The 24,403-nt window shown below is 54.3% G+C and overlaps 1 protein-coding gene across 2 annotated transcripts; it reads left to right on the top strand.

The window, feature by feature from the left end:
* Window positions 1-7,779: 7,779 nt before the first annotated feature.
* Window positions 7,780-24,287, top strand: PLEKHG6 (pleckstrin homology and RhoGEF domain containing G6). 2 transcript variants are annotated; one of them, XM_012455925.2, is made up of 15 exons: window positions 7,780-7,985; window positions 9,246-9,401; window positions 10,627-10,791; window positions 11,176-11,271; window positions 11,506-11,556; window positions 11,892-12,041; window positions 13,571-13,681; window positions 13,816-13,965; window positions 14,123-14,260; window positions 14,556-14,675; window positions 15,005-15,137; window positions 15,253-15,368; window positions 22,211-22,356; window positions 23,031-23,720; window positions 23,905-24,287. In XM_012455925.2, exons 1-15 carry the CDS (start codon window positions 7,848-7,850, stop codon window positions 23,912-23,914), a joined length of 2,370 nt encoding a protein of 789 aa, XP_012311348.2. In that variant the 5' UTR covers window positions 7,780-7,847; the 3' UTR covers window positions 23,915-24,287. The 2 variants fall into 2 exon arrangements, with proteins under 2 accessions (XP_012311348.2, XP_064233586.1); XM_064377516.1 differs by lacking the exon at window positions 23,905-24,287 and having other exon boundaries at window positions 7,789-7,985; window positions 9,290-9,401; window positions 23,031-23,724.
* Window positions 24,288-24,403: the final 116 nt, after the last annotated feature.

Below are 24,403 nucleotides of genomic sequence, written 5' to 3'. Positions count from 1 at the left end.
CCTCGTTCCCTCCTTCCCTCTCCCTCTCCCTCTCTCTCTCTCTCCTTCTCTCAAGAGGCCCTCTCTCTCTCTCCACCCTCCCCTTCCCTTTCTCCCCCTAAAAAAAACAAAAGATTCCACAGCCCTTGGCTGGGCATGGTGGCTCATGCCTGTAATCCCAACACAGGCTGAGGCTGGCAGATCATGAGGTCAAGATATCGAGACCACCCTGCCAACATAGTGAAACCCTGTCTCTACTAAAAATACAAAAATTAGCTAGGCGTGATGGCACACACCTGTATATAGTTCCAGCTACTCGAGAGGGTGAAGCAGGAGAATCACTTGAACCCAGGAGGCAAGGGTTGCAGTGAGCTGAGATCATGCCACTGCACTCCAACCTGGTGACAAAGAGAGACTCCATCTCAAAAAATAATAATAAAATAAAAAAATTCCACAGCCCTTGGTCCAGGCCCTTTTCCTCCTTCTCTACCCAGCCGACTGCTACTCAACCCTCGAGTCCCAGCACAAAGCTTGCCTCCTCTAGAAGCCATCCCTGGCTCCCCTATGTAGTAACTGGTCCCTTCAACATGTTCCTGCAGCTCCCAGTTTATCACTTCTGTGTCTAACCTCAATATCAATATTCTGTTCACCCATCTGTTCACCCAATGTTCTGTTCACTATAGGGCATGATGGCATGCTCCTGTAGTCCTAGCTACTTGGGAGGCTGAGGTGGAGAGGTCTAGGCTTAGAGAGCTGTGATGGTTCTACTGCACTCCAGTCTGGGTGACAGAGCGAGACCCTGTCTCAAAAAAAGGAAAAAAATTCCACAGCCCCCCTGGGGCCACATGTCAAAATGGTGTGTCAGAGCACAGACCTGGAGATCCAGGCATCTGACTGGAAGGTAAGCCACCATAAATCCCAAGAAGGTAGATCCACCCGCTTGTCTTCTAGTCACTTTCCCCGTGAGCTCCACCAGAGGCAAATGCCCTACATGCTCAGTGTCCCAGTCTTGGCTCAGTGCAAGAAAAGTGCCTGATAAACATTTCACACTAAGGCAGAAAGAGCCCTCTTTCCCCTGAGGCAGACATTGCTAAGCCATCTTAGCATTCTTTCTGCTGAGCCAGCCACAGAATCTTTCTTAAGTTAATATTCTAGGAAACCACCACCTATCAGAATTGGCTTGCAATTCAGGATCTGGGAGAATTTGGAATTAAAAAAAAAGAAAAAGAAAAAAGAATTGGCCTGCAAGGTAAACTTACATGGTATGTTTCTCCTAACAGGGAGGAACCTTTAGGTGCATAAAAGATGTGCTGATGCTACAGTAATCAAGCAGGAATGCCAAACTGAAATTATGGAAGAATTCCAGGTATCTAAACAGCAAAGGTTGCTCCTTTGGGCAGGGATAGAACAGTACAAGCAAGTCTATCTGGAAATCATTCGATCTGGGTCCTCTAGCAAGTAATTCAGTTCAATTCCCAAACACTATGCCAGTCCTGTGTTTGCTAGTCCCTGCCCTCAGGCGTAGGTGGTATATGTAAATATCAACAGTGGTAGGCAGAACAAGAGTGATTGGTGCCTTTTAAAGAAACATAGCGGCCAAAGCAGTTGCAAGCAGGGAGGAAAGTGATCAGCCTGGCTGTGGGGTTATTAAGAAAGGCTTCCTGAGGGAGGCAGTCGGGAAAGACCTTGAAGGAGGTAAGTGAAGTGGAAGGACAAGGCACCCATCTGAGGGGAAGAGCTTGAGCAAACGCATGAAGTCGGCTGGGTGCAGTGGCTCATGCCTGAAATCCCAGCACTTTGGGAGGCCAAGGTGGGCAGATCACCTGAGGTCAGGAGTTTGAGACCAGCCTGGCCAACACAGTGAAACTCTGTCTCTACTAAAAATATAAAAATTAGCTAGGCATGGTGGCATGTGCCTGTAATCCCAGCTACTCAGGAGGCAGAGGCCGGGGAGGCTGGAACCTAGGAGGCAGAGGCTAGAGTGCAGCGGAGCCTGGGCGACAGAGCAAGACTCCATCTCAAAAAAAAAAAAAAAGGCATGGAGCCAGGAAAGCTGAGGCAGATCCAGGGAACGGGGACACATCTAGGGATTGAGTAGGGAAGTATAACTGAGGTCAAACTGTGGAGGTCCTGAAAGGTCGTCAAGAAGGTTCATCCTCGATCGGCGGGAGTGGCTGGGTGGCGGGAGGAACCCTTACGGGAACCGAAGCTGCCGATTAAGGCTGATCAAGATGAAGAGACTTCGTGGCAGAGCCCATGGGGGAAAAGCCAGTGGGGAGCCTGGCCGGGATTGATGAAGTCCTGGGCAAGAAGCTGGAGGAAAGGGGCTTTGACAAGGCCTATGTTGTCCTTGGCCAGTTTTTGGTGCTAAAGAAAGATGAAGACCTCTTCCGGGAATGACTGAAGGACACTTGTGACGCCAACGCCAAGCAGTCCGGGGACTTGGATGCCTTCGAGAGTGGTGCGATGCCTTCTTGTGATGCTCTCTGGGAAGCTCTCAATCCCCAGCCCTCATCCAGAGTTTGAAGCCGAGCAGGACTCCTCCCCTGTCCGCTACAAAGGAAAAGATTGCTATTGTCTACCCACCTCTGACGTACTCCAGGGTCTTTGGGAGTTTCCTCCCCTAACCATTTCAGGTTTTTTAGATTCTCGCTCTTGCATGCCTCCCTCTTCCTTTTTCCCTTGCCAGTTCCCTGGTGACAGTTACTGGCTTTCCTGAATGGATTCCTGGCCCTATCCCTCACCCCCACCCTCACTTTCAGTCCGTTTGATACCATTTGGCTCCTTTTTTGGCAGAACAGTCACTGTCGTTGTAAAGTTTTTTAGATCAATAAAGTCAGTGGCTTTAAAAAAAAAAAAAAAAAAAAAGAAGGTTCATCCTCCTAAGCCACTTCCCAGAGATCACCAACTTGGAAGCTGGGATGTTCCCAGGGAGCCAACAGGGTGGGCCCTCAGGAGGCCTTTATGGAAGTCTGCCCTCTTCAATTTCTTTTTAAACAGGCTTTTCCCTCCCCCAGAAATGCCCTTTCCTCCTTCTCAGGCCAGCTGACTGCTACTCATCCTTCAAGTCCCAACACAAAGCTTGCCTCCTCTAGAATCCATTCTTGGTGGGACGTAGTAACTGGTCCCTCCAAAGTGTTCCCACAGCTCCCGACTTACTCATTCTATGTCTAACTTAAATGTCAATGTTCTGTTCACCCATCTGTCTCCCCATTAGTCTGTAATCCCTAGAAATCAGGACCTGTCTGATTCTTTTCTATATTCCTACTGTCTTGCACATTGCCAGTAAACGTGGAAGGAAGGAGGGAGGGGAGGAATGAAGAAACGGAAGGCAGCAGTTCTGGCCTGAGGTGTCGGCAGCTGTGCCCTGTGTCTGGCCTCCTGGTATTCATCTGCCTCACATGACCTGGGGCATCCTTGCTTGAACCCTCAGTTTCTCCCTCGCTCTGGACAGGGAGGACACAGCTCCCATTAGCTGCCTCCTGTTGCTAGTGCCTGCCAGTCCCTCATTAGCCCACATGGTCCCCACTCCTGCCCTGACCTTCCTGCCTGGTGAGCCCCTTATGCCAACCCCATAGGGACCCCCCATGCCAAGTCCAGGCAGTTATCCTCAGGCTGCTATGGGACAGAAGCATTTGATCCTCAGAGCTCTGACCATGGAAAGACACTTTACCATCAGTTATAGGGTCAATCTGTGGGGCCTGATGAGGAGCACCTTACCTGGGAGAAAGTGAGGGATATGACTCAAGATAGAGATGTGAGAAAAGGCTAGGACCACCAGGAATAGAGAGAAGTATCCAGGCGGCGTACTCTGGTCCAAGGATCAGGTGGCCCCTAGCCTCACTTGGTATAGGCCAAGCCTCTAGCCTCCCAATTCTTTAGATTTCATCCAGCTCTCTGAGAGTGCTCCTCTCAGCCTGCCACAGGAGTGTGCTCTCCACAGCACAGAAGGGATCGTGGAAACGGAGACTGTGAGAGCGACAGAAGAGAAGAAAGAGAACACGGGAGGCCCGCCTCCCAGCCCACACACCCGTGCCAGGCCACACCTCTGGCTTCTAGGCTCCAGCTTTCCCTGGGAACCTCTGCTCCCAGGGAGGCTGAAGATAGGCCCTGGGGCAGTGGTGGGTGGAGATTGGACCTCAGTGCCTTGAGGGAAGTGAAAGGGTTAACTCTCCCCAGTCCACTGGGCCAGTCTAGCCAGCTCACCCCAGAGCACTGTAAGCCCAGGCATGTCTGGTGCTCTCTCAAGTTCATCTTCCCTCTTATTCCTCAATCCTCCGTCTCGCTCCTTCTGGGAGACACTGGGAGGAGTGGGAGGAGAAGCTAGGGGCCCTTGACACCAGCTGTCTTTGGGGTGTCATTTAATACTGTTCATAATCACCACCTTCTGGCTTATTAACTCTTTCCCTCATGGCTACTCTTGTCATTCCTGGTTATATATATCTCTCTCTCTCTGTCTAGCTCTCACAACACACACACACACACAGACACACATACACAGTGAATGGGGAAGAGGGAAGGGCTAGGAACTAGGCAAACTCTGGTTTCTCCTGTCCCACTCGACTTCACCCCTGAAAACTGGTCCCACCACCAGCTGGGAGGCAGAAGCAGGAAACAGGCTGGTTCAGGGAGCAGGAAGAACAGAGGAGGCTTCTGAACCAGCAGGACAATCACCCAACAGCAAGCTCAGAGAAAGAGAACCCCGGAGGGCAGAATTGAGGATGGACACGGGGATTACAAAATTAGAAACTGTCCAATGATATAGATTCCTCCTCCAAGTGAAATAGAGTCACCAGAGTCCAAATGAGGACTAGAACACTCTGATAATGTATGCTTTTCATATGCTAGATAGGAGAGAGGAATAGAGACCCCCTTCCCCTGGCAACCCAAGGACATTCTGTTTCTGAAAGTGTTTCCTGAACTTTAGGATGCTCTGCAGGAGTAAGGAGCCGAATCAATCACTGTCAAGTTCACTGGCAGGAAATAAACCTCAGGCAGAGTGAGGAAGTGGGAGCCTCAGACCTGCCACCTGCCCACTACAGGATCCTGGGCTTCATGGTTGTAAGATTATAATGACCGCACATCCACAGGACACTTCTATCTCAAATACCCAGTGCTTCCATCAGACGAGGTGCCATGATCTGGAGAAGCGAAAAGGTGGGGAAACGGAAGCAGGAGGATCGCTTGAGCCCAGGAGTTGGAGACCAGCCTGGGCCACACAGCAAGATCCTGTCTCTATTTTCTTTTTTAAAAATAAAATTTAAAAATAAAAAATAAAGGATATAAAGTGTGGTCCTTTTATGCAATGGCCAGCACGTGTCAGTCCTTCCATGGGATCTTTTTTTTTTTTTTTTTGAGACAGAGTCTTGCTCTGGCACCCTGGCTGGAGTACAGTGGTGCGATCTCTGCTCACTGCAACCTCTGCCTTCTGGGTTCAAGCGATCCTCTTGCCTCAGCCTCCCAAGTCACTGGGACTACAGGCACCCGCCACCACGCCGGGCTAATTTTTGTATTTTTAGTAGAGTCGGAGTTTCACCATATTGGCCAGACTGGTCTCCAACTCCTGACCTCATGATCTGCCCCCTCGTGGGCGGGGATTACAGGAGAGAGCCACCATGCCAGGCCCCACAGCATCTATTTTAGCAGCCACCACAGGGGCTGGGTGGCCCTGGTGTAGCCGGGAGTGGGCTTATTTGAGGGTGAAGTTGGAGGGTGCCCCCACATGAGTCTTAGGTCACAGGAGAAGTGCGATATGCCTCAAGCCGGACATCGGGCCATATCCCTGGAGCAAAGGCAAAGTCCAGGATAGCCTTCCACCATCACCTTCCACCAGGAAGGCCAGCCAGCCCGCTGAGAGATAAGGCTCACACTTTACACTCCACAGCCGGAGAGCAGCGATGGGGCCCCCTGCGGCCCTTCCAGACGGCAGGAGGGCTCCCTGCTTGCTTAGGGATCTAGGCCGGAGCGGGGCGTGAAGGACGGGAGAGCCGGCCGCTCGCCGCGACCCGCAGGAGAGCGGGGTGCCTGCCACAGGTCGTCACCCTCGCCGCCTCCCCGGCCGCGCCCGCCCCGCACTCAATCCTCACTACTGCGGCGCCTCGCGGGGGTCTGGCTGGGAGGGGAGGGCGCGCGGTCCCAGTCCTGCCGCCCGGGTGAAGAGTTCAGGTGCGACGGAAAGCGGGGACGGTGAGCTGTCCCGGCCGGGGGAGGCGGCGGCCGCGGAGGACGGGGGCTGCCTGGTCCCCAGGGCCCCGCCTCGCTGCCCCGGGCGGTGCGGGCGGTGGGGAGGCGCCAGCCCGGTCCCCGCCCCTCTCCGCGCCCGGCCCCGCGCCGCCCGGCTCCCGCGGGCCGCTCGGTCCCAGTCCCAGGCCGGGCAGCGGGGCTGGCTGGCATCGCCGGGGAGCCGACGGCGACGGGGAGCCCCGCGGGCGGGGAGGGCGGCGCGGGGCAGCGGGCGCGGGGACACCTGCAGGCACAGGTGAGCGGCGGGAGGGCTGAGCGGCCCGAAGCGGGGCGGCGGGGACCCGGGGCCTGGGAGCCGGGGCGCAGGGGAAGGAAGGCTTGGCCTCCCGAAGGCGGGAGGAGGGGGAGCCGGGGGCTAGGCTGGGAAACGACCCTGGGTAGGGAGCAGTGCCAGGGAGACAGCGCCCTCCGAGGGAGGACTTTTGGGAGGCGGCATGAGGGACGGTGAACGATTCCTCCTTTGCTCCTAAATCGGAGGAAAAGTAAGAGGAGGGCTGAGGAGGGACCTCAGACCCACCTGGTGGGATCACAAGCCCCTGCGCTGCCTTCTTGAGCCCACCGCCCCTTAGGAAGCCTCTCCTCTCCAGGCCCTGCCCACTCGAGGGCGGGCCCTCCCTTTAGGTTTAGGGGGAAGGGATGGAGCCCCACGCCTGGCCCCCAGCTCCGTGGTGGTGTTCCCAGAGGCTGGGAGGACCAAATATAGCCCAAGAGCAGAGAAACTCTTCTATTTGGCTGGTCGTTAAGGCCAGTGGCCGGACACTCACTCCCGGCCCCACTCACCTCCCTGTCTGTGGCCAGGAGGGTTCAGGTAAGAGATGAGAGAGCCTTTCAGTAAAGGCCAGACAGTAAATATGAGAGACTTTACGGCCCATACCGTCTGTCCCAACTAGCAAGAAAGCAGTCACGGACTATTAGGAGACCAGCAGAGGAGGCTGCATTCCAACAAAACTGTATTTATGGGCACTGAGTTTGAATATCATGTAATTTTTACTTGTCCCAAAATATTGGTGTTTTTTTTTTCGCATTGGGGTCGCGGTTTTTTCAACTCTGTAAATATGTAAAAACCATTCTTAGCTTGCAGGCTGTACAAAAACTGGTGGCAGACTGGGCTGTCTGCAGCCACCCCGACTCCCACCCCACCCCACCCAACACATGGCCTCCCTCCAGCTTTTTTCCAGGCATGATATGGGGAAGGGGATGGGGTTATATCCAGGTGCAAGGAGAGCTCTCCCATCTGGGTGTATCCAGAAAGCCTGAGACCGTCTGTGACCCTTGTTCCCATTTGAGGCCAGTGCAGGAGTTTGTACCCCAAAAACGCATATATGTGAGAGAGGAGGTACATCTCCAAGGGCTTTCTACCCAGTATGTGCCCGGACCTACCTTACTCCCATCAAGTCATAGATGAGGCAGCCATTTTCCCCCCAACAAGTGACCAAGCCCTCAGCCCTCTCCTCTCCCACTACGCCCTCTCCCCAGGCCCCCCACCAGCCTTGGTCTCCCGCCTGGTGCCATTCACTGATTGGGGATGGCCCTTCATTCCTCTTTTCTCTCTTGCAGACCCAGAGGACCCCTTTCTCCTGAACACCGAAGTTATGGCCCTTTGGAGGTGACCCAGGAGAGAAGGGATGCAGGCCTTGGGTCCTCCAAATGAGGGCCCCCTACAAGGACTCGTGGCCTCTCGCATCGAGGCTTATGGGGGCCGGCATCGAGCCTCTGCTCAGAGCACTGCTGGCAGCCTCTATCCCCGAGGAGGCCCCGTGCTGGTAAGTCTAGGCTGTGCCCCAAAAGTGACCTGGTGGGACAGGAGGGAGGGCACCTAGGCTGCGGAGTCTCTGCCCCCTTACAGGTTCAGAGGTTGCGCTATTCCTGTGCCTTACCCTACTCTTCTTTTCTGGGTTGTGAGGGAGAGGAGGGCAGTGCCAGGCCAGGCCCCAGGGATGTCACACCCCAGTCCCAGACAGCTGGGCAGAAGAGGCAGAGCCAGGAGAAACCAGACCCACAGAGGAGTACTGTTAGACAGGTCTCAGGCACAGAGCTGCGGGTAAGGTCATCAAACCCTGAGCTGGCGCCTCCCAGGCTCCCGCCTCTCCTTGGCAGGAATTTGAGGGCTTCCTGACATCTGCACCTCCCTGAGTCAGGATGAAGAAGAGCAAAGGTTCAGGATGTCCCTGCTCCTCCAGTGGTGGGTAGGAACAGGAGGGTGCCTGCCTTGGCTCCACCTCTGGCTCCACCTGCCTGGCCTTCCTCCAATCCTGACCACGGAGAGGGGTGTGGAAGCCAGGTCTGTCCCTCAGCCTGCAGGCTTCCCCTCCACCTTGAGGACAGTTCCGCTTCTGGCTGGGATATCCCCTGCCTCACTGCAAGAGAATTTCACCCTTGGAGATGGGACTCTCCTAGGCAATAGATGAGAAGGGAGACTAGGAAGTGTATGGGGTAATTCAGGCCACAGGCAAATGAAGGAATGTGACCAGGCCTGCCCTGGGAGGAGCCATGTGGCTGTGGCCACAGCCTTTCACACAGAAGGGCAGCCACTCCCAGCTGGATGGGATGCAGGCTGCACGCCCCTGGGGAGGAGGCTGCACATGTATGTGCCCTTGTCCCCATGTGTGCGGGAGGCTAGTCAGACAAGGAGAATTACGAGAGACCAGAATGCCATGTGCACCACGCCTTGTCCATGTACACCTCACGGTACAGAGAGCAGGAGGCAGTGGGGGCACATTCACCAGAGCTCAGGCATGTGTGTGCCTGTGCACCTGCTTGGCAGGAGGCCCCACTTCTGCCCCAGACCCCCTCGGGGAGGCAGACTGTCATGCCCCTGCCCACTCAGCTTAGCCTTGCTGGCAGCGGCTGCTGTGACTCAGGGCAGGAACAGCCCACACCAAACTGGTTTGCGGTGAGAGGTGAGCCAGCGCAACTTACCAGGGTGGGGGATGACACCCAGAGCCAAGCCTGGCCCCCTACTACCTCACTGGGTTTCTGGGGAAAGGGAGGCAGCCCCAGAACTTCCCCTGCTTCTCCCCCAGGATCCCAGTCGCCGACGCCTCCAGCAGTATGTCCCCTTTGCCAGGGGTTCTGGCCAGGCCCGAGGCCTGTCACCCATGAGGTTTCGAGACTCAGAGCCCGAGAAGAGGCATGGGGGCCACCTGGGGGCCGGCCCGCCTCACTCCCCCAAACTCAAGGTAAGGGGGTCCCTCTCCCCCCATCCCCACGCATACGGCCCCAATTGTGATGGCTCCACAGATGACCAGCAAACCCCGGGGGCTGAGAGCACAGGTCCGGGAAGCTACTGCCTGCCAGTCAGACATGGCTCTGCCTAGGACGTCTCACGGATACATTTCTCCTTAGTCCATGGATTGCAACCAGGGACTTTGATGTGAGACACTTTGCTTAAACGTGGATAAACAACTGATACTGAGCTTTCAGTTTTTGAAAATTAGCAAGTCAAATTAGCAAGTCACTGACAATCAGGTATGCTCCCTCCATCCTCAGGGCCATGCCATCCTTCAGTGCCATGGTGAGCCTCACCCCTCCTCCCGAGCCACATCTGAATGGAGTGAGTGAGGTTCAGGAGTGTCTATTGCCCACATTACTTGGTACCAAAGAAACCTGTAAAATGGGCCGGGCACAGAGGCTCATGCCTGTAATCCCAGCACTTTGGGAGGCTGAGACAGGTGGATCACCTGAGGTCAGGAGTTCGAGACCAGCCTGGACAACGTGATGAAACCCCATCTCTACTAAAAACACAAAAATTAGCTGTGCGTAGTGGTGCATGCCTGTAATCCCAGCAACTCAGGAGACTGAAGCAGGAGAATTGCTTGAACCCAGGGTGAGCTAAGATTACGCCACTGCAGTCTCGCCTGGGCAACAAGAATGAAACTCCATCTCAAAAAAAAAAAAAAAAAAAAAACAGAGAGCAAAGAAAGAAACCTGTAAAAAGCCATGCTGTTCATAAAAAAGCCCATTTTATAGGCAAATGTCAAAACAGTGCCTGAGACCACTGGTTCTCTAAGTCTTGTTCTGATTCACTTGAAGGTCCCTCTGAAGCATCTGTTTCTGTCCCTCCCCTACCTCATTCTGAATCAGGAGACCCACAGAAGACCTCTTTCCTGTCAGGAAGCCCAGATCAGACCCCTTTCTGCACCCCTTTCAGGGACCTTTCTGCAGACAAGGGTGCCTCTTTACCCATATTCCAGCAATGCGTTTTTCCCTGGAATTCTAGCTGGAGCTGACCTCCATCCTCTAGGCCTCCATGTCCCCCAACTCATACTCAGTGCTGCTTACCCCCTCCCATCCTAGACACACACACACACACACACACACACGTACACACACGCAGCCCTCCCGGACCCCTGTGGCTGGGTGCCAAGGATGTGGCCAGAGCTGATGCCCTTCTTGGCTCCCCAGGAAGTCAGCAAGGCCCACGAGCTGGAGGTGAGGCTGCACACTTTCAGCATGTTTGGGATGCCGCGCCTGCCCCCTGAGGACCGGCAGCACTGGGAGATAGGAGAGGGTGGCGACAGCAGCCTGACCATCGAGAAGTCCTGGAGGGAGCTGGTGCCTGGGCACAAGGTGAGCCTGAAACTCACAAGGTGAGTCTGTCCCCACGGTGCAAATGCACACACAGATTCTGCTCTGGAGGAGGGAAAGGCCTCGGGAAGTGGGGTCATGTGGAAAAAGCATCTGGAAACTCGTTGATCTGGGTTCAGATCCCAGCTCTGCCACTTACTAGTGAGACCTTGGTGAAGACAATAAAGTTCTCTGGGCCTCGGTTGGCACTAATGTAAAATGGGGATAATGCCACCTATACACTGGAGCATTGGTTTGAGGGTGAAAAGGTCATGGTCATGTACAAAGTACCTAGAACCTATGAAGTGGAGCCTGTAGCACTTAACAGCTGGTACCTGCCATTCTAATCATCATTCCCCAGCTGAAGCAGCACTCTCCCCACCCCAGGAGATGAGCCGGGAGCTTTGCCACCAACAGGAAGCCCTGTGGGAGCTCCTGACCACCGAGCTGATCTATGTGAGAAAGCTCAAGATCATGACCGATGTGAGCCTCCCTCTGCCCCAGCCCCGGTCCCATCTTCCCTGCATGATCCCCCATCCTCTCAGACTGGAAGGCAGGTCACTGGGGGAGGGAGGGGCAGGATTTTTGGCCAGTCTGGGATCCAGGGAGAGAGGTTAGCAATACTGAAGACGGTGGGGGCTGGGGGCTGACCCTGAAGGGCTGCACTGGGTCCTGAGGGGGAGGGGTGCCCTGAGATCCTTATTTCCCTTCCTGCAGCTCCTAGCCGCCGGCCTGCTCAACTTGCAGCGAGTGGGACTGCTGACAGAAGTGAGTGGGCTCTCAGGAGGGGACCCTGGCACAGCCTGAGCTCTGAGCCTGAGGATGAGGGTGGACCCTCCAGCCATCCCTGTCTGAATTCCCACTGCCCCATTTTTTGGGACACCTTGCCCTCCCTACTCCCCTGTTACTGGGGACTCCAAGCAGGCCACAGGCCCCCCATTTCCCAGACCAGTGTCCTTGAGATTTTCCAGGCCCACTGCCAGGTTCATCCTTCTCCACCCCCGCCCCTGCTGTCCAAGCTTAGGGTTCTCACCTTTCCTTGGCCAGTGTTGCCCTTGGTGACCTGCCAAAGGCATGCTGCTCAGTTCTGCTCCCTCCCCCAGGTGTCAGCTGAGACCCTGTTTGGAAATGTCCCCAGCCTGATTCGAACCCACCGGAGCTTTTGGGAGGAGGTGCTGGGGCCCACCCTGGAGGAGACTCGGGCCTCGGGCCAGCCCCTGGACCCCGTTGGCCTGCAAAGTGGCTTCCTGATGGTGAGGCCTGTGAAGGGCTGTGTCTGAATAGGGCAGAACTGGGAGCCCTCGGGGATCCTGTATGTAGGGCATGCCTGCAGTACACAAATCTCTGTGTGATTTGAGGGGCTACAGGACACAGCCCCTACCCCTAATATCACCTCACTTCCACCTTTCATGCCACAAGTCTGACTGACCTCTGTGCCATAGGCTCCTTGTTCTTCTGGAGGCCCTTAAGTGAAAATGCAGCTGTCTCAGGCCAGGTGCGGTGGCTCATGCCTGTAATCCCAGCACTTTGGGAGGCTGAGGCAGGTGGATCATGAGATCAGGAGTTCAAGACCAGCCTGGCCAAGATGGTGAAACTCTGTCTCTACTAAAAATACAAAAAAATTAGCTGGGTGTGGTGACAGGCACCTGTAATCCTACCTACTCAGGAGGCTGAGGCAGAGAATTGCTTGAACCAGGGAGGTGGAGATTGCAGTGAGCCGAGATTGCACCGCTGCACTCCAGCCTGGGCGACAGAGCGAGATTCTGTCTCAAAAAAACAAAATAAAACAAACAAAAAAGAAAATGCAGTTGTCTCAGGGAAAGGTCACACCTCGGCTCCCATCAACTACAAAAGCTGGGTGCGGCAAATGGGTCTAAGTGAGGAGATCCTTAGGATGACTTGGGCAGATGTAAAAGGCCACAGGAGGTGCTCGGGGCATGGAGAAGAATGACAAGAGAAAGCGAGAGGGGCCGGGCGCGGTGGCTCACGCCTGTAATCCCAGCACTTTGGGAGGCCAAGGCGGGTGGATCACGAGGTCAAGAGATCGAGACCATTCTGGTCAACATGGTGAAACCCCGTCTCTGCTAAAAATACAAAAAATTAGCTGGGCACGGTGGCGAGTGCCTGTAATTCCAGCTACTCGGGAGGCTAAGGCAGGAGAATTGCCTGAACCCAGGAGGCAGAGGTTGCGGTGAGCCGAGATCACGCCATTGCACTCCAGCCTGGGTAACAAGAGCGAAACTCCGACTCAAAAAAAAAAAAAAAAAAAGAGAAAGCGAGAGGGCCTGGAGTTCGACTTTCTTCTACAATGTTACCTAGCCAGGAAAACATGGGCCCTGCAGGGGAACGTTGCTGTGGGGTAGAGAGGTAGAGAGAGACAGGCGCGTGTCTCCTGGGAGCCTTAGGCACCCCCTCCAGGGGAACAAGGCTTCTGAGCAAACCCTTAGGTCACCACCCCATCCCCGGGTGAAATGGGATCTACGACGTTCTGTAAACGGCCCAGCTGAATTATTGATGGTGGGAGAGGAAGTCCAGAGCAGCAGGGCCCCGTAGCTCTGTGGATGGAGAGAGCTCAGAGAGCTCCAGGTCTGTGTCGGGACCTCCGCTCCTCCCTGGAATCCAGAGAGAGAGGCCTGGGCTCAAGAACAATCCCGGGAGGGAGGGACCGGCAGGAGCTGTGCTAAGGGCCTCTGTGAGGCTCTCTTCACCTGCTCCTGGGTCCTGCAGCCAGAGCCTGTGTGCATGGCCTTCTCCCCGCCATCTCCCGTATCTGTCTCTCCAGTTTGGCCAGCGGTTCCAGCCCTATGTCCAATACTGCCTCCGAGTGAAACAGACCATGGCTTACGCCCGAAAGCAGCAAGAAACTAACCCTCTCTTCCATGCCTTTGTACAGGTGGGAGATGGGGTGCCGGGGAGGGGGACGGGTGCCCCTTAGCCAGCCAGTCTCCAGCTGAGCCTGAAGCTGAGTTCACCACTAGGCAGGGCAGGAGGTAGCAGACCCCTGAGCCCTGCCCGCCTTCCCTGCAGTGGTGTGAGAAGCACAAGCGATCCGGGAGGCAGATGCTCGGTGACTTGCTCATCAAGCCCCACCAGCGCATCACCAAGTACCCACTGCTGCTCCATGCTGTGCTCAAGAGGAGCCCCGGGGCACGAGCCCAAGAGGCCCTGAATGCCATGGTACGTGCCCCAGTGGGGCCAGGACTCTGATGAGTCGGGGACTGGAAACAGGTCTCTTTCTTAGTGTGTCTGTGACAGTGTGGAGCCGTGCTGTGGCTGGTGTTGGTTGGGAGGGGTGCTGAGCTGTCCCTCCTCCCGCACCCCCAACTCCACCTAGATCGAAGCTGTGGAGTCATTCCTGCGACACATCAATGGACAGGTCCGCCAGGGCGAAGAGCAAGAGAGCTTGAGGGCTGCAGCCCAACGCATCGGGCCCTACGAGGTGCTGGAGCCACCCAGTGATGAGGTGGAGAAGGTGAGAGGGCAGAGGGAAGGGATGCAGAAAAAGCAAGGTCCCAGCGACACTGGTGAAGAGGAGGCCAGAACACCCCACACTTGGGTGCCACGAGGGTGTCTATCATTCTTCCCAGTAGTGACAGCCCAACGGGTAGAGGTAGCAGAGTAAAACAGAGACACTGGGAGGCTTCCTCTGGCCCGTGGGGGAAGGATAGAGACCGAAAGGTGTTGGTGGCAGAACCAGGAGCCGCCCTTGGCCAGGAAGTCCAGGCAGCCTGCCAGGTACCCTGACCCCTCCCCTGTGTGTCCCTCAGAACCTGCGTCCATTCTCCACCCTGGACCTGATGTCCCCCATGCTGGGGGTTGCCCCTGAGTACACCAGACAACTGCTGCTGGAAGGACCCGTGCGAGTGAAGGAGGGACGAGAAGGGAAGGTGAGGGTGCTGTGGGCAGAGTGGAGGGGATGGGGCACGGTGGGAGAAGGCAAGAGGCAGAAACTTCCGGGGGGAAGTGGGAGAAGAGGGGTGTTGGGTAGAGAATGTGGTTCTGGCTAAGCTCCAGTCATTTGTGTGACCCTGAGCCAGCCATTTTCCCTGCTTGTAAAGCAAGAGATGGGACCAGAGCAACGCCCCTGCCCACTCCCACATTTGGGCTCTGCGCGTGTCCCTGTGTGCCTGCGCACCACGCCTGAGCCTCCTCCCAGACCACCCCTGCCCTTGGCTCCAGCTGACCCTGTCTCTTTCCCCCGCACCCCCACCCCCAGCTGGACGTGTACCTGTTCCTCTTCTCTGATGTGCTCCTTGTGACCAAGCCCCAGCGCAAGGCGGACAAAGCCAGGGTCATCCGCCCCCCTCTTATGCTGGAGAAGCTCGTGTGCCAACCCCTGCGAGACCCTCGTAAGTCCTTCCTGCAGGGAGCCTTTTCCCCTCCCTCCTTTTAGCGAGGGGAAGGAGGGGTCGGGATGGGGATCAAATAAAAGCTGGCCTCTTGAAGGTTGTCTCCTCCATGCAGACAGCTTCCTGCTCATCCACCTCACCGAATTCCAGTGTGCCTCCAGCGCCCTCATTGTGCACTGTCCCAGCTCTACAGACCGGGCCCAGTGGCTGGAGAAGACCCAGCAGGCCCAGGTATGGGAAAGCCAGGAATGGGGAGGCATGGGCAGGGGTCCGGAGCTCAGAAATGGGAGCACAGCGGTGGCTCTCACCTGTAATCCCAGCACTTTGAGAGGCTGAGGCGGGAGGATCACCTGAGGTCAGGAGTTGGAGACCAGCCTGGCCAACATGGTGAAACTCCGTCTCTACTAAAAATACAAAAATTAGCTGGCATGGTGGTATACACCTGTAGTCCCAGTTACTCAGAAAGCTAAGGCAGGGGACTCACTTGAGCACGGGAGGCGGAGGTTGCAGTGAGCTGAGATCGTGCCACTGCACTCCAGCCTGGGTGACAGAGTGAGACCCTGTCTCAAAAAGAAAGAAAAGAAAAGAAAAAAGCAAAGGAAAGGAAAGGAAAGAAAGAAAGCAGGGAGGGAAGGAGGAAGGAAATGGGAGCACAGAGGGGAGGAAGAAGAGGAGAGAGAGGCTGGGTGGTTTCAAGTTCAGACTGGACCAGCTGGTGAGCCCCAAAGAGGGAGGCAGAGCCTCCACCATCCATCAGAAGATGGAAAAAGCCGTTGGCCAGCTACTGTGCCAGCCCCTGGGAAAGCCCAAGACATGGCATCCTCTGAAGGTGTGTGCAGCCTGGAACGATTAACTTCCAGAAGTCATCCTCCATTCGCAGACATTTATGGGGCACTTGCTGAGTACAGGCACTAGGGCTAGGTGCTAGGGAATCAGAAGAGAATAAACCGCCATTTCTGTCCTCGAGATATAGGTACTGCAGCCTAGTTAGAGTAATTAGTACATAAATAATAGAAAGACGTATGTAGAATAAAGCCAGGGCAGAGAAGGGAGCAAGGCATTGTCTGCTGGGCCCGTTGGGAAGGGACATGGAGGAGCTGGTGTCTGAGCACCGTTGGGAGGATACCTAGGAGTATGTCAGGGAGTCAAGGGAGGGAGGGAAGGGCGTTCCACATGGAGGAGCAGAAAGTGCAAAGGCCGGAAATGTGAAACGGTTGTGTGTGAGACAGAACTGTCCCCGTTGGTATTGCTACAGTATAAAGTGCAAGAGCAGACACAACAGGGAGAGGCTGGGGGTAGGTGCCACCAGGTCATGCCGATCTCCGGATGTCATGATAAGGCATCCTGTAGGTGAGCTTTGTCCTATAGATGACAGAGGGCCAGTGAAGGGGTCAGGTAGGGGAGTGATATGAGCAGATAAAAAGCAGGAGGAATTCAAAATAAGAGAGAGACACAAATGGGGTTGTATTAGGTCCCACAAACTTGGTGGTCTAAAATCCATCAGAAGCTTACTCTCTCACAGTCCTGGAGGCCAGAAGTTTCAAACCAAGGTGCTGGCAGAGCTGAGTTTCCTCTAGAGGCTCTAGGGGAGAATCCATCCTTGCCTCTTCCAGCTCCGGGTTGCCCCAGGTATTTTGTGGCTTGTGGCAACAGAATTCCAGTCTGTTTCTCTGTCCTCCCCTGGCCTTCCTCTCTGTGTGTCCTGTGTCCAAATCTCCCTCTCCTTTCTCTTAGAAAGACACAAGTATTGGATTTAGAGCCCACCCTAAATCCAGGAAGAGCTTATCTTGAGCTCTTAGGATCTCTGCAAATCTGCAAAGACGCTTTTTTGAAACCAGGTCACGTTCATGGGTTTCAGAAGTTAGGAATGAGATATATCTTTTGAGGGGGTCACTATTCAACCCACTACAGGAGTGGAATGGCCAGAGAAGGGTGTTTGAGTTGGACTTTTAAGGATGGGAAAGACCATGGGCAGAGGAATCAGAGGACCATTTGGGCTGGATTTATTTCTGGAATAATGATCATATCTGCCTAAGTCTGGAGCACAGGGTTTGTGAGTGCATGGTAAGAGGCCAGATACTATAGAACCTCAGAGCTGCAGCACCATGTGGCCTGGTTGGCTTGAGTTGAATAGGGTTGTCAAGAGACAGCCACCGTGAATTCTTTTTCCTTTTTTTTTTTTTTTTTTTTTGGTCAGGGGGCAGAGTCTTACTCCATAGCCCAGGCTAGAGTACAGTGGCATGATCACAACTCACTGCCATCTCAACTTCCTGGGCTCAGATGATTCTCCCACCTTAGCCTCCCGAGTAGCTGGGACTACAGGTGTGCACCACCATACCTGGCTAATATTTTGCATTTTTTGTAGGAACAGGGTCTTGCCATGTTGCCCAGGCTGGTCTTGAACTCCTGAACTTAAGCGATCTGCACACCGCGGCCTCCCAAAGTGCTGGGATTACAGGTGTGAACCACCATGCGTAGTCCTGCCATGAATTCTTGAGCAAGGAATGACATGGTGAAATCGGTGTGTTTCCTCTTGAATTCGGTTTTCGGGAAATCAGGTGGCAGGAAGTTTATTGTGCTAGCTTGGGTGTGAAAAACATTGAAGGTATAGTGCCATAGCCTTAGGGAGATATTGCAAAAAAGGACAAAAACAAAGGAGAAGAAAGGAGCTAACAAGGGAAGAGGCAGGGGAGCCTTAGGGATACTGTGGCTAAAAATACAAAAAATTAGCTGGGCATGGTGGCGCGTGCCTGTAATCCCAGCTACTCGGGAGGCTGAGGCAGGAGAATTGCCTGAACCCAGGAGGCAGAGGTTGTGGTGAGCCGAGATCGCGCCATTGCACTCCAGCCTGGGTAACAGGAGCGAAACTCCGTCTCAAAAAAACAAAACAAAACAAAACAAAAAAATCTTTACTGAATTCAGAAAAATCCACATTCAGACACCAGTCCTACCAGGTCCTAGCCATGTGACACTTTGGGTAAGTTATATGACCTCCCTCAACTTCAGTTTCTTCAGCTGCAAAACAGATAATAACAGTACCTGCTTCCTAGGGAGATTCAAAGCTGTCATTCAGCTTGGGCACACGGCCTGGCGCCAGCACTGGGCACAGGCCCAGGAACTCCAGATACCCAGGGGCAAAGAGCATGATTGGCCTCCTGAAGTTTCTGTCTGGAAGGCCGCATGGGCAATGGGACCCCAGATAGAAATGCATTCATTAGAAAGGGAAAGGGAAACGTGTTTATTTAGTTATTGCTTCCTCAGCGAAGTGGGTTAGGGTAGGAATATTTCGTTTTAAACAGCAGCGCTTTGAAACTGAGGCAGCCAAGATATACCCAAGTGGAGATATCTTTGGAGCTTTGAGAAATACAGAAACAAACACCTGGAATTCAGGTGAGAAATAAAGACAAAAGACGAACCCCAAGGGGAGGCAGGTGGGTTTTGTGTTGAGAGTGGCCTCCCATCTGCCCTGTCCCCTGCTTCCAGCGCGGTTCACACTCCCCTCTATAAGGCAGGGACTTCTCTCCACCACTTCTGCCTGGGCCTAAACACACTTTCCGCTAGGCTGGACTGACTGGCAAGTGACACCGTTCTGTTGGTTAAACAGATTTTCTTGGCCAGGCGCAGTGGCTCACCCCTATAATCCCAGCACTTTGAGAGGCTGAGACGGGCAGATGGCTTGAGCCCAGAAGGTCAAGATCCAGCCTGGCCAACATGGCAAAACCCTGTCTCTACAAAAAATGCAAAAAATTAGCTGGGTGAGGTGGTGGCCACTCAGGAGATTGAGGTGGGAGGATAGCTTGAGCCCAGGAGGCTGAGCCTGCAGTGAGCTATGATGGCACCACGGCACTACAACCTGGGTGACAGAGTGAGACCTTGTCTCAAAAAAAAAAAGTCAAATAAAAAAATATCCTAAAGGCTAGAGGCTCAAGGGGAGCCCAAGGACAAAAGTTGGGGTTCTAGGGCCTCTGTGTTCCTAGAACCCCAACTGCCCAGGACAGCCAGTGGGGGTGAATGACAGGCTGCCTTTTTTCTTTGCCACTCCCACCTTCAAAACTTTCTCCTTTTTTTTTTTTTTCTTTTTTTGGTTTTTAGTCATGGAACAACTGCCAGACCCTCACCTTCTCCCTCTAGAGTCCCCAGGGCTACTAAAAAATACCAGTATTTTACTATGCAAAACAATTCAGCTCCCAGTAGTCTCACTCCAGGCTAACAGGAAAGACCTGTAAAGATCTATAACCAAGATATGCACCAAGGCTCCCCACCTTCCTTAGCAAAGCAGAGAAAACCGAAACTTTGAAATTACTTTTCCTGCTATTGTCTCGCACCAAATTCTTAGAGAATCCTCTCCAGAGCCATCCGTCTTTATAAACTGAAGAGGGCAGTAGAATCTCTATTGGTCCCTTTCAGAGAGCAATCCCCAGGGGTCAGACTTGTTTTCTCACCCTGGCAGAAATGTTGACTTGTAAATTTATTCCTACCAGATCTAGCTGTGATGGCTCACACTGTTAGGGAAAATGAGCTGCAGGGAGAAGAGACTGAATCTTGGGGAATGCCCAGGGACTGAGAAGAGGAAAAGGAACAGTGACAGGAACAGAAAGAGCTGTCAGAGACGGCGACCAAGAAATTAAAGCAAGGAGACTGAAGGAGGCAGCAGCGGAGGCTAAGAGCCAGGGTTGGAAGGAGAGACCCGAGTCCCCCCTGAGCTCCGACACATAAGCTGTCAGGGAGTTACTTCACCTCTTCTGGGGAACTTCAGTGCACGCAGGACAGACAGAACAATTACATCCGTAAGTGGCTGGCCACAAGGCCCAGCACTGTATGGGCACTCCACAAATGTTTGCCATTGTCATCATTAGAAGAAAGGGATGGTCCGTGGGACCTGGGTAGGTCCAGCTGCTGACTGGGGAAACGCATCTGTATCCGTTGCTGGGAAAGTCAGTGGGTGCCTTTCAGAGTTCAGTTTTAGTCCAGCACTGGGGAGTTCTGGGAGGAGAGTGGGTGAATCTAGGAGCCACCCCAGAGACAGCAGGGAAAGGAGGCATTTCCTCTACACGGGGACAAAGGAAGAAGAATCCTGCTGGGGGCCCTCCCTTCCTATTCTCAGGTTTGTAGGGGTGTCATATTCTGGCTCAAGTGCCAATTTCCTTTTCCTTCCCCGTCCTCCCCTCTGCCCCCTGTATGTCTCTCCTGTGATCCAAGCTGAGAAAATCCTCCCAGGGTTGCTGGAGAGGCTTTGGGTTTGCTGGGAGGCACCTAGTGCTCGGACGGGGACCTAGCCCCGTCCCCCTGTGCTCGGAGCTCCCCCTACCCACCTCCAGCCTCTTCCTGGGGCCAGGCAAGGAGTTTAGCAGAGACGCTGGCATTGGACATCCCTTACAGAAACCCCGCTTCCTTCCAGTTCTTTTCTTTCACATAACATCCCTCTCCTGGCACCCCAAACATAAACCTGAATTTGGGTCCTGTGGGGCAAAAGGGCACCCCAGCAAGACAAGCAGATCAGCCCAGCCCCTCCACGCTCCCTTCTCTCACTCCTTCCCTACTTCACATGGAGCTGGGATATAAGGCCTGGGGAAGAGGGAATCCTGCCCCAGGTCCTGGCCCTCACAGGTTTCCTGTCCCCAGGTACCCTCCCCTGCTCTGGCCAATGGACCACATCTTATAAGACTGCTGTCACCCTCGGGAATAAGTGACTGGACAGCCAGAAAAAACAGATTTGGAAATATAACCCTGATGTCATTTTCCTATCCGTGTTCATCCATTTCATCTCTTGCCCTGACCCAGCTGCCCCCAGGCTTTCTTGAGAGGTTTTGGGAAAGTCCAGGTGCCCAGGAGCTGCTGCCTCATATACCTCAAGCTGGGGAGAACAATTAGTATGGCATGGGCATCAACCAATCAGAAGGGAGCATTGTACTAGAGGTCCTCTGCTGTGCCAGACCGTACCCCCTAGTTGCTAGATCATGGGGATGGGGGAAGTGGATGAGGCCCAGGCAGCAGCCATTTCCTTACTAGCACGGAAGACTTCAATATTTTAACAATGATATGGCCACACCAGCAAGTGCTGATATCAGCGCTGCCCACAGCAGCCACCCGTACCTCCCCTTTGCCAAGGCTTGTCTCTGCCTCCAGCCTCAGCTCTGCTGCCTTCTCTTCCCTCCCCTTCCCCTCCCCGTCCCCAAGCTAACGACCTTCAGTAACTCTTTACCCTTCAAGGCTGCCCTTGAAAGTGTTGCAGTGACTGAACTAGGACTCAAAAAGCAAGGGCCTGTCCCAGCTGTGCTTCTCCACGCCTGTGGGGCCTTGAGCAAGTCACTTCACCTCTCTAGGTCTAGGATTCTTATCTGTGAAATGGGCTACCATTCATGTTCTCCACGCCAAAGGGCCATGGTTTATATCAAATGACCACATGTGCAAAGATCTTTGAAACTTATTCAGATGGCACTATTTCATTCTGATGGTACCTGTATGAAATTGCTGAGGGAGGAAGACAGACGATACAATGCATCCTCTCCTCAACCTTCTAGGAACTTTCCTCCCTCTGAAGGACAGCAGAGTCCTCAGCCTGGGACAAAGCCCACCTCTGCTCATGTTCTGCCCTCCTGCTCCTCCCAGCTTCAGGGCAGAGGCCCAGCGGGTAGGAGAGGGATGCCCTTGAAGGAGCAAGCAGTACCAATTCAGAACACTTACTCTACCATCACCACCAACCAGGGAGGGCTTCCTGAAGGAGGGGGAAGGCCTGATAAAGGGTCTACTAAGGGGGCATGAGAAACAAGACCTGTACAGGTAGGAAAAGGGGCATTCTGTTCACCCCACTCACCCCCAACACCAGCTCCAGAGTTTGGTGCCACCAAATCCCCACACTACCCCACTTTCTTACTATAAGAAGTACCCCCTCGGGCAGTACTCAACCTTAGAGTCTCCATGTCTTGGTAGTAAGAGAGGGGTAAAAATCTCTGGCTAATGGGGTTTTGTAAAAATTAAATAAGGTGATATGTGTAACGCACTTAGCAGGGTGCCTGGCAAACAGCAAGTGCTCAGTAAATGGGAGCGCTTAATAATGAGGTGTCCTCTCCCAGGCCACCCTACAGAAGCTGAAGGAAGAGGAGTACATCCAACAGAAGAGGGAGCTCCTGGCCCTCTATAGGGACCAGGACAGGGAGTCCCCCAGCACCAGGCCCTCCACGCCTTCCCTGGAGGGCTCTCAGAACAGTGCAGAAGGGAGGTAAGACTCACATGGACTACAAGGCCTCCCTGAGTAGGGGGACGCAGGCAGGGAGGGGAAAAGGAGGAAGCCATAAGGCTGAGAAATGGTATTACGGTACACTTTTGGTGGAATCGGGAATAGACAGAGGAACGCAGTCTATTGGGTGGGGTAGGGAAGGTCGGTACCAGTTGTGTTGGGGGTGGGGGGCAGGGCATGGACAGTCTACAGGGTTAGCCAGCCTAGAGCCACACAAGAGCACCCCGAGAGGAGCAGGCTCAAGAGTGAAGGTGGGTGTAGATTTGCAGAAGATCAGAGCTGCCAAATCCCCAGGGAATATGAGAGGTTCATTTAGGATAGCACCGCTGCTTGGCAGCATGCTTAAGGAGAAAAGAAGAATCAATCCCTTAGGATAACATCAGGTAAGTTCAGGAACCACTCAGCAAAAACCTGACCACCCACTCCATACAAGATCCTGGACCAGGTGCTATGGATAAGACAGCTTAGAGGCAGCCTGTGCTCTCTTAGGAGCTTAAAATCTAGGGAGCCAGATGAGAAAACCCATCACAGTGAGATGGAAAGACGACACCAAAATAAGTTTGGAGGAGGGGCTGTTTCTGGATGTAGTGATCAAGGGAACCTCCCTGGACTTGAACTTGACCCCTATGCATCTGACTCTTCGCCATTAATTGTAGGATTCCTGAAATCTCGACCATCATCCCCCACCTGGTGGTGACGGAAGACACGGATGACGATGCTCCCTCTGTGCCAGATGATACCTCAGACTCTGGCTATGGCACTTTGATCCCAGGTACCCCCACGGGGTCCCGCTCCCCACTGAGCCGTCTACGCCAAAGAGCCCTTCGGCGGGACCCTCGTCTCACCTTCTCCACCCTGGACCTCCGGGCCATCCCTCTGCGTCCCCAGCCTCCCGACTCCCAAGCTCCTCAACGCCGAAGTGCCCCCGAACTGCCAGAAGAAATCCGAAAAGGAGGCAGTCTTCCCCGGGGAGATCCACCAACCTGGTCTGAGGAAGAAGATGGGACCTCCGTGCCAGGGAATGTAGTGGTGGAAACACTGCACAGGGCCTGGCTTCGGAGCCAGCTTCCCTCCTCCCCAACCCATGCTGACTCTGCCGGGGAGAGCCCCTGGGAGTCCTCAGGGGAGGAGGAAGAGGGGCCTCTCTTCCTGGGTGCAGGTCACACATCCCTGCGCCCGCTTCGGGCTGAGGACATGCTCAGAGAGATCCGGGAGGAGCTGGCTACCCAAAGGATTGAGGGGGCTGTGGAGCCCCGGGACAGCAGGCCACGGAAGCTGACTCTGGCCCAGCTGCAGAGGATGCGGGGGGCCCACATCATTCAGCTGGATACCCCGCTGTCCACATCGTAAGAGCTGGAGGGAAGCTGGCCTGGGAGGGGGCAGACGGGGACGTCTGTATGGGGGGTGCAGTATAGAAAGAGGGCAGTACAGGAGCAGGGAGTGAGGCAGGAAGGGCTCTCCACTTCACTCTTCACCTGACCTCAGCCACTGCCACTGACTGTCACCTAACACCCCCTCCTGTCTTTTCAGAGAGGTGTGAGGAACGCGGAGGACCTTTGACATGCATCTCTCCCAGAGGAAATCTCTCACCAGCAGTGCTGGTCACCCTCCGGCATCCTGGACTCTACCTCAAAGCCCACATTTCCCAAACGAAGCCTGGCGCAGTCACCCTGCCTCCTGCTCTGAGGACTTTGGGGATCAAGAACTGTAAATTTATGTATCATAGGTGCACCTGAGCCCCACAGAAACTTGACCCCTTGTGCATAAAAATGGCTGCCCTGGCTGGGCATGCTTGCCTATAATCCCAGAGCTTTGGGAGGCCGAGGTGGAGGATCCCTTGAGCCCAGGAGTTCCCGACCCACCTGGGCAATATAGGGAAATCCTGTCTTTACAAAAAAATTTTTTAAAAATTAGCCCGGTGTGGTGGTGCGCCTATGTCTGGAGGCTGAGGTGGGAGGATCCCATGAGTCCAAGAGTTGGAGGCTGCAGTGAGCTTTGGTGGCACCCCTGCACTCCAGCTTGGGCAACA

The sequence above is a fragment of the Aotus nancymaae genome, unplaced genomic scaffold, assembly GCF_030222135.1.
Source record: "Aotus nancymaae isolate 86718 unplaced genomic scaffold, 86718_ANA_hifiasm-v0.15.2.pri h1tg000016l, whole genome shotgun sequence".
Lineage (NCBI taxonomy): Eukaryota > Metazoa > Chordata > Mammalia > Primates > Aotidae > Aotus > Aotus nancymaae.
The sequence above is the reverse complement of the archived record's forward strand: the minus strand, read 5'-3'. Positions and strand labels throughout refer to the sequence as shown.

Excerpts from the sequence above, each read along its gene's own strand:
- PLEKHG6 (XM_012455925.2), top strand. The coding sequence starts at position 7,848 with ATGCAGGCCTTGGGTCCTCCAAATGAGGGCCCCCTACAAGGACTCGTG. Across the intron at positions 11,557-11,891 it reads GAGTGGGACTGCTGACAGAA|GTGTCAGCTGAGACCCTGTT; the intron begins GTGAGTGGGCTC and ends TCCCTCCCCCAG. Across the intron at positions 12,042-13,570 it reads TGCAAAGTGGCTTCCTGATG|TTTGGCCAGCGGTTCCAGCC; the intron begins GTGAGGCCTGTG and ends CTGTCTCTCCAG.